The following is an 8,554-nucleotide window of genomic DNA, read 5'->3' as shown; positions in this document are numbered from 1 at the left end:
CAGCAGCGCTCTTCTTACTGCTCGGTGTGAAGCCAAGGAGAAGAAGACCGCTCTGAGCATTCCAGCAGATCATCCTCGCATCCTCCTCCAGCACCTTCTAGCTGAACCATCTCGCTGTGAAGAGGAGAGACCCTCCTGTCCCCCCTGGGTTCCGCCCGTGTGAGCGCCACGTCGAGGCAGGGAACGGCCGTTAATCGGGTGAGTGTCTGCGGGCTGAGCTCCTTGCTGACGCCGGGTGGAGGGTGGCAGGCTAATTAGCGAGCTAACGTTAGTTAGCCAGCCAGCTAGCTAGACCGCTGTAGGTCTTGTCAGTGGCTCTGGTGGAGGCATTAAACCGTCTGGCTGTCAGGGGTTAGTCTAGGCAAGGCGTCTAAGTTGGTAGGAGACTTGTAATGTACCGTTAGACTGCTGTAAACATCAATGGTTGCGGAATCCAGATCCAGATCCAGAAAGTGGAATTCCAGGATCCGGGATTTTGTGCCCACTGCCCGGGCAGCGCTGCTGCAGCGGAGCTGGACCGGCGGTCGGAGCAAAAGCCTGGAGCGGATTTCCTTACTTCACCGCTGGTAAACAAGGCTAACTGGCTAAATGACTAGTTTCCTGCTTAAATTAATTAGTTTATTAATTTTTGCTAGATCGATAAAGATTTATTTTGTCAGTAAAATCATTTTTTATTTAAGAAAAACAACTGAAAGACAGAAAAGTAGGTAGCTGGTAGCGTGTGCAGAGAAATGGGGCCCACACAGAAATGTAATATATGGAAATATACAGATTTTAAATATATGAAATTATCTTATATCTTACATATATTTTAATATGTCACTTTCAAATATTAAACATATATATATATACACACAGCTGAAATATCAACATATTCTGATAGACAAAAGTATTGGGACACCTGCTCATTCATTGTTCCCTTCAAAATTAAGCATATTACAAAAAAGCTTATCCTGCTTTTGGAGTAACTGTCTCTGCCGTCCAGAAAAGAAGGCTTTCTGCTAGATTTTGAAGCATTGCTGTGAGGATTTCATTGCATTCAGCATTAGTGAGGTCAGGATGTTGGATGGTCACCACCCCACCGCTTTATACCCCTCTAGTCCAGCCCAGGCGTTAGGCAGCATGGTGCCAATAGGTTCCTATTCTATTGGCAGTACCTCTCTACAGGGACTAGACAAGCTGTATCTCTGTGTGCATTTGCACATCGACGTCAGCAATGGATGCCGCTTAAAATGTCTGAATGCGTTCATTAGAAGGGATGTCCACAAACATTTGTATGTGTAGGTCAGGTTTTAGTATGGGAAACTGGGCCACCAGATGAATCAGATGTGTGTTTAAAATGATTCTATTAAAAATATTTTAATATTTATATGTTGGTTACATTATTATTATTATTATTTTTAAATAGTAATTATCTCTGTCATGTTTATAATTTATGTACTGTTTGAATTTCTAGGTCTGTACACTTCCATTTAAATGGCTTGAACCTTGAACAGGCATTACAGTTGCTTCGAGACCGGCTGGAAAACTCTTGGAAAACTTATTGACCCCACTGACGCAAAGCTGCGCCCGCACTTCCATCCCGTTAAGCATTAAACGCCAGCGAAGCATCCAAAATGCCGCTTGGACTGGGGCGAAGGAAGAAGGCGTCTCCGCTAGTGGAAAACGAGGAGGCGGAACCCATCCGTGCCGGCCTCAACGTGTCTGGACTGGATGGGCTTGACGGCAGTGGGGTCGGGCTCGCTGAGGGCGCGACACAGGAAGGCCTGCCGCCACCACCTACTAACCTCCGGCCTCGCCTGATTTTCCACACCCAGCTGGCACACGGCAGCCCCACAGGACGCATCGAAGGCTTCAGCAACGTCCGTGAGCTATATGCCAAGATCGGGGAAGCGTTTGGGATCCCTCCAGCAGAGGTGAGGACCATGCCGTGTTCGTTAGGGGCTGCTTATATTTTTAATAGACTCCTCATCTCTCTGCTTCGTCTCCTTTTTAGGTCATGTTTTGCACACTAAACACTCACAAGGTGGACATGGACAAACTGCTGGGTGGCCAGATCGGACTGGAGGACTTTATTTTTGCTCATGTGAAGGGCCAGAGGAAAGAGGTAGAAGTGTTCAAGGGGGAGGATGCTCTTGGACTAACAATCACTGACAATGGAGCTGGCTACGCGTTTATTAAGGTAAGACGAAACACGTCTTTTGTGAGGGAACAAAAGAATGCTTAGAAAAGCTCCAACCGATAAGACCAAAAGGAAGCCAGGATGTGCTAAAAATAACCGTTTCCTTTGCAGAGAATCAGGGAGGGCAGTATCATCCATCAAATCCAGGTCATAAACGTTGGAGACATGATTGAGTCGATCAATGGACAAATACTTATCGGCTGCCGACACTACGAGGTTGCCAAGATGCTCAAGGAGTTGCCCAGGGGGAAGAACTTTGTCCTGAAGCTGGTGGAGCCTTTGAAGGCCTTCGGTATGTGTCTTTGACACATTGTTAATCAATCAACCATTTTTTTGCTCCAGTTTGGGCTGTTATGGGATGTGGGAACCCTTTTCTTGCACCAGCTCTTATTATTTCATTCATATTTACTGTACAAGTAAATAATATCATCTGTATTACAGCTTTGACTATTGACTTTGACTGTTTCCGTAATGGTTTGCAGATAGCTAATCAAAGTGGGCTGAGCCCATAAGCAGTCGTTTAAGTCTTGTGATATTGTTCTGTCTCAGATATGATCAGTCAGAGGACCGGAGGCCGGTCCGGGTCAGGGGTTCAGCTGGGCACTGGCAGAGGAACACTACGCCTGAGGTCCAAAGGACCAGCAACAGTCGAGGAACTGGTACGTGTGCAGGTTAAAGTAATAGCATGACTGAGAACGACGACCTTTCCCATATACCAAATGTAGTCCATCAAGCAAGACCTGTTTGGTGCCTGAAGCATACGTTACATACAGTAGTAGCAGCTGCTGAAAGGCCTATATTTATAGATGGCAGTATGTTATACAGCGTCAAGAAAACAGGTAAACGAGTGTATAGGAGAGCTTGATGCTTGATGTGGCTCGAGACAAATTTTGATTCAGGCATGCAGTGCTAAACTTAACCCCCAGACCTGTCTTCTGTCAGTCTGAAGTATTAACTGCGTTTGTAAATGTGATTATTTTAGCTGTAGTTATATTTAAGGTCACTATATGGATAAAAGTATTTGAACACCTGCTCAGTTATTGTTTCTTCTGAAATCAGGAGTATTAAAAGAAGGTCTTCAGCTCCTTCCCAACTCCCCAACCCATCCCAGAAGTACTGGATGGAGCACCAACCATCATTTCAGAGAACACAGTTCTTCCACTGCTCTACAGCTCAATGCTGGGGGGCTTTATACTCCTCTATAGCCCACGCCTGGCTAATATTAGGCAGTATGGTGCCAGTAGCTTCATGTTTATCCGCTCCAGAGAGTCCTATTCTATTGGCAATATTTCTCTACAGGGGCTAGACGAGCTGTAGCTGTAGCCTTACAGTAGCTGAAAGCATTCATTAGAAGGGGTGTCCACAAACATTTGGACATGTATGTGAACTGTGATTAAATGAATTTCTGTATGTTTAAAATCATCAATCGTCATTTTGCTTTTCAGCCTTCAGCATTTGAAGAAAAGGCAATTGAGAAGGTGGACGATCTGCTGGAGAGCTATATGGGTATAAGAGATAGCGAGCTTGGTAGGTCACACTGATCACTTTCATTGAGCTGTTTCTTCTTCTAGGTGTATTTATTAATGTCTTATTATTATTATTATTATTATTATTCTTTATTCTTTTATGACTGAGTCTGTTTTGTTTTCTCTCGTCCTCAGCTGCTACGATGGTGGAGTTGGGGAAAGACAAGAAGAACCCGGATGAGTTCGCCGAGGCCTTGGACGAGACGCTCGGTGACTTTGCCTTCCCGGATGAATTTGTATTTGACGTGTGGGGTGCCATCGGCGATGCGAAGGTCGGTCGGGTGTAGTGCTAGAGATGGGAGACGGCGGAGTTAAATGGGGGTCCAGGCGGAGGCGTGTAAAGGCGGTGGCACAGCCACCAATCACAGCGCTACTGCAAAACACTATAGCACCCGTATAGTGTCTGTTTATTATTTTGAGTTTTACGAACCGGAATACTTCAGCTGTCTGTATCGGGAGTGTACTCTGGGAGAGTTTTTAGTTCTTTGTTTGTTTGTTTTTTTTTTTTTTTTTATGCAAATTGTATGCAAAACTTTAAATTCCACTTTCCTCTAAACTCCAGTCTTTTACCCTCTTTACCCTAATGCTGTTGCTGTTAAGCTGGCCCCTAAGTTACACTAATGTGGAATACAACCGTGAGCGTTTGTACTTCACCGAACTTCTGACACTAATTGCATTTGATAATTGCTATGAAAAGTCTCTCCATTGTACCACTAGCAGAAAATCCTAAGTGGGTTCTCAGCACCTTTCGTCAGGTCTCGGGTACCTTTGGGAGACGTATCGGGACCGTGGATTCACTAAGTCATCCCTGAGACTCTTTACAAACTGTGAGCTTCACTTTGCACTGTGTTGCACTGTTGCGCTGTATGAACTGCACTGTGATGCACGGTAGGCCTGCGCAATATGGACCGAATTCCATGTTTCGATTTTCTACACCCCCAGAAACACACCTGGGTCAGTCATGATGCTCCTAGTAGTCATTTTCTGGGTCTTTTTTGCAATATCTTTGCAACACTGCTGAGTAACAATAGCTGTATATCGTGTAAAGCGATATATTGTGAGGCTGGGGCTGTTGTAAGCGGTTGATAAATTGGGACCATCCAGTGTTAAGTTTTACATAGGAATTGTGGAACAATGCCAATATCCTTTTTTTCCCTCAGTACATACACTATCTGTCCAAATGTTTGTGGACACCCCTTCTAATGAATGCATTCAGCCACTTTAAGTTGCCCCCTATTTCCACCACCTTCTTCCCTGGACAGTCGAGACAGCTACTCCAACAAAAGTAACTGTATATCCTTGATTTTTAGAGAAAACGATCAAAAAAGTAGGTGTCCCAGTACTGTTGTCCATATAATGTGTATATTGTGCAGCCCTAAAGCACAGCCAGCACAACACAGTGTAGAACCGCACACAAACACACCCGCTGGTCAGCATACACTGTCTGCTGCTGCTGCTGCTGCTGCTCTGGCCCGTGCATTCACAGTGCAGTTCTGAACCACTTTATGAGATGTTACACTACAATGACTCCTTCTATAGCATGTACTGTCATATTTTATATTCTTTATATTGTCCTTATATTGTTTTATATGAAGGAATGAAGCCTCAGTGATGGTTTATAACCAAATTGCCTTTCTTTTTTTTCCCTTTTTTTTCCTTTTCAATGATCGGCGGCATGCATCCGTTCATACCACACGCTCCTACGCATCATTTGAGCATTGTCTTCTCCAAATTCCAGAGAAGGGTTTCTACACACTGACAGTCTTAAATGTTCAGACGAGTTTCTGCTTAAAATGGCATTTTAATCCATTGTTTTGGAAAAATGGAAATTCCAGCAGTCTGTCACTCCTTTCCTCTCAAACAAGAACGAATGAAGGGTCTGGACAGACTGGCTAATCAGTATGAGCGTGTGGGACAAATGGAAGCAAGGGCCCTAGCCCCTGTTTACACCTGGTCACTTCATGGCCTCATGATTATGAGGCCAAACCACATTAAACTGCAAGTGTAAACGCACCCAAGACTCATTTAAACCAGATACAGATCCGATCACTCTAACCGCTTCAGGAGGTGGTCTGATCTGAGACGCATGATGCAGCAGTGTAAACGTATCCATCTCTCCCAAGATGCATTCCACAACCAAAACCCTTTCCAGTACAACTGAAACACCATTAAAAATCCAGCGTAATGAGCGCACATTACGCACCACACCGAGATCGGATTTCAGTCGGGCTAACCAGAGATGTGTTTGACTACCCAGTGTAAACGCATGTGGCTTAAACTGGATCAGGATACAATCCAGATACTACTCGTATGAAGTGAGCAGGTCTAAACGGGGTCTTAGATGTGGATGGAAGGTGATTTGGTTTAAAATAGCCAGTGTTGAAGGCTGTAAACTGAGTAATAGCGACTGCACTGTTAACTTTTTTTATTTGTATTTTTTTTGTAAATGGCCTTTCCAGGGAATATTCCAGTGTTTCTCAACCTAATCTCTACCTGCTGCATTGATCACCAGTGGACAGAACCTCAACACGTTCCCTGTACACAGTAACGGAATGGAAAACCCACCAAAACTATGACTATGACAGTAGCCGTCAGTGGTCAGCTAATTCAGCACCAGATGGTTCTCAAGTGGAAAAAACAAGCTAACGTTAAACTTTTGGATTGGCCTTCCCAAAGTCCTGACCTCAATTCTGTCAAAAAAAATAATAAATCGTTGATCGTGCTTAAAAGTCCCATCCGTGCCAGGATGCCAGCACGTTGACCTGAGCTCTACCAGTTGTACGAAGAAAAGTGGTCAAATATCCAACCAGAATTCTGCTTGTAGAAGCTAAGTTGATGGCTACCAAAAGCTGACCTGGCCAAGACCTTTTAACTAATCCATCCTGAGTGTATGTAAACATCTGGCCGCAGCTGTACTGTCCGATACTTTGTCAACAATTTTCTCAGCAGTTTTTTCCCCCCATTCTCATCTTTACCGATGATGTAAAATAGTTGGTGCAGCCCAGGGAATTCCAGAGAATTGATGGTCCAAACCCTAAAGTGACGGGTGCAGAAAAGGTTGACAAATCCTTGACTATTCCTTTAACGTGGCGCAGGAAGTGAATGAATTCGAGAAAGGTGGCAACACTACGTCTTCTATTATCTGTTACATCTGCCAGATCTTTGGTGAACTGCAGCCTAATGCCAAACTTCTGAAAACGGTTTTCTATGAGATCAGTATTAAAGCAGTATTCATAGAACATTACAAGCAGTATTCCAGCTGTTGCATCATGTCCGGCTTTCAGCACTGAAGACGAAGAAGAAGAAGAAATCCGGAAGGTCTGATTTGAATATCAAACTGGAACAGGGCCTTGAACGCACGGATTTCAGAGGCGTCGTCCTCAACGCAGCTTTGACACACTAGACAGAGTTGAGGCCGAACTCCCTGGCCTTGGGATCTCGTATATGTCGTATTACAGTGTTGGACACTCTCAAATCTTAAAAAATTGATGTGTTGCAAAGGGATGTTTGAGCAAAACCATAAAAGAGCTACCTTTGATTGAATCTTCCTAAGGTTCAAGGAACCTTCACTTGACGTAAAGTTGATGTAATTGGTTCTTCATGGAAGCAAAAGTGGATCTTCTGTGGCTACGCTCAGAGAACCCTTTGAAGCAGCGTGTTTTTAAGCATGTAGGGTGGGTGATGTTACAGTTACGCAAGCGTAGCTAAATGTTTGTGCATATGGGACATGTTTGGTGGGGGTGGGGTGGGATGGGATGGGTTTGTAATGAAGTTTAGAGAATAGGTGACTTTCCAGGCACTGGTCTATTGACAAGAACACGGTCTGAACCAGATGCGTTTCACATGAAAGTGTTTTTTTTTTTATTTAGTGTCGAGCTGTGATTCTCTTTCTGGCTAATCTTGTTTTAATGTCGGAATCAGATTTCGTTTTACTTTCTTTCCTTTTTTTGTTTTTTACTTCTAAATGTTTTCGTTGTTGCTTTTTACAATGAGAAAAAGAAACCAGGTCTGCTGTTGATTGATTGATTGATTGATTGATTGATTGATTTGCTTTTCCTTCCTTCAGTGCTTGTTTGGATGTATTCTAGCCTAAAACCTGTTCTTATGAAAAGCTAGTAGAAGCTGTTCCACTTGACACTGTCTTGTTTTTTTTTTTTTGTTTTTGATGGTTTCAGTGCTCCACTGTTCTGAGGTCTTGAACTTCCGTTAAATTGCAATAAGAATCATGATTCAGAGTCTTCTGTCGTCAGTCGTGTCGTCAGGGCAGGAATATTGTTTACTCAGTTGTTACTCATTGCACAGATTTCTCAGCATCATTAAAATGAACAAAGCACTGCGACTTGAGTTGTAACTTCTTTTCTTTTTGTTTTGTTTTATCGATCTGGTCTGCATGTTTTGTTCCTTTGGGGATGATAAGGTGCGCTCGTGTTTGTGTTTTCTTACGGCAGTTCTTGGAAACACTGGGCTTGTTTTCCTCCTGCTGAATCACATCAGTGAGGGTAGTTTGAACTCCTAGAATTGTTTGGGTTGAGTTTTGCGGGTCAGGTGCTGGTTAAGATCCTCAGCTGATCCTTATTGTAAAGTTTTAAAAAAACAACAACAACAAAAAACACCATTCTGTAAAATCTGAGTTTGTTAGATGTTTGTTTTTTGGGGTCAAATTATTGTTTTTTTTTTATTATTAAAAGATTGTTCTAGTAGTTGCTTTTGAAAGTGAATTAACAGGCAAAACGCTTTTTCCCCCCTAGGTGTGAACAGAGCCCTGGTACACTGGTATACCCAGTGTGTCGTGGATACAGCATTATAATTCTGGTTATTAGATCACATGGCACAGATTATTTAAACA

General features: G+C 43.3%; 1 protein-coding gene across 1 annotated transcript; it reads left to right on the top strand.

Annotated features, from left to right (window-relative positions):
• Positions 1-8,047, top strand: gipc1 (GIPC PDZ domain containing family, member 1). Its single transcript, XM_072675221.1, has 7 exons — positions 1-198; positions 1,457-1,916; positions 1,997-2,182; positions 2,294-2,474; positions 2,732-2,841; positions 3,628-3,709; positions 3,844-8,047. Exons 2-7 carry the CDS (start codon positions 1,617-1,619, stop codon positions 3,993-3,995), a joined length of 1,011 nt encoding a protein of 336 aa, XP_072531322.1. The 5' UTR covers positions 1-198; positions 1,457-1,616; the 3' UTR covers positions 3,996-8,047.
• The last annotated feature ends 507 nt before the right edge of the window (positions 8,048-8,554 follow it).

Source organism: Salminus brasiliensis, chromosome 3 (assembly GCF_030463535.1).
Source record: "Salminus brasiliensis chromosome 3, fSalBra1.hap2, whole genome shotgun sequence".
Taxonomy (NCBI): Eukaryota; Metazoa; Chordata; class Actinopteri; order Characiformes; family Bryconidae; genus Salminus; species Salminus brasiliensis.
This window is presented reverse-complemented; position numbering and strand designations above follow the sequence as displayed.

Coding starts and splice junctions, on each gene's coding strand:
- gipc1 (XM_072675221.1), top strand. CDS start 1,617: ATGCCGCTTGGACTGGGGCGAAGGAAGAAGGCGTCTCCGCTAGTGGAA. Junction 1,917..1,996: donor TTGGGATCCCTCCAGCAGAG/GTGAGGACCATG, acceptor TCTCCTTTTTAG/GTCATGTTTTGCACACTAAA. Junction 2,842..3,627: donor CAGCAACAGTCGAGGAACTG/GTACGTGTGCAG, acceptor TTTGCTTTTCAG/CCTTCAGCATTTGAAGAAAA.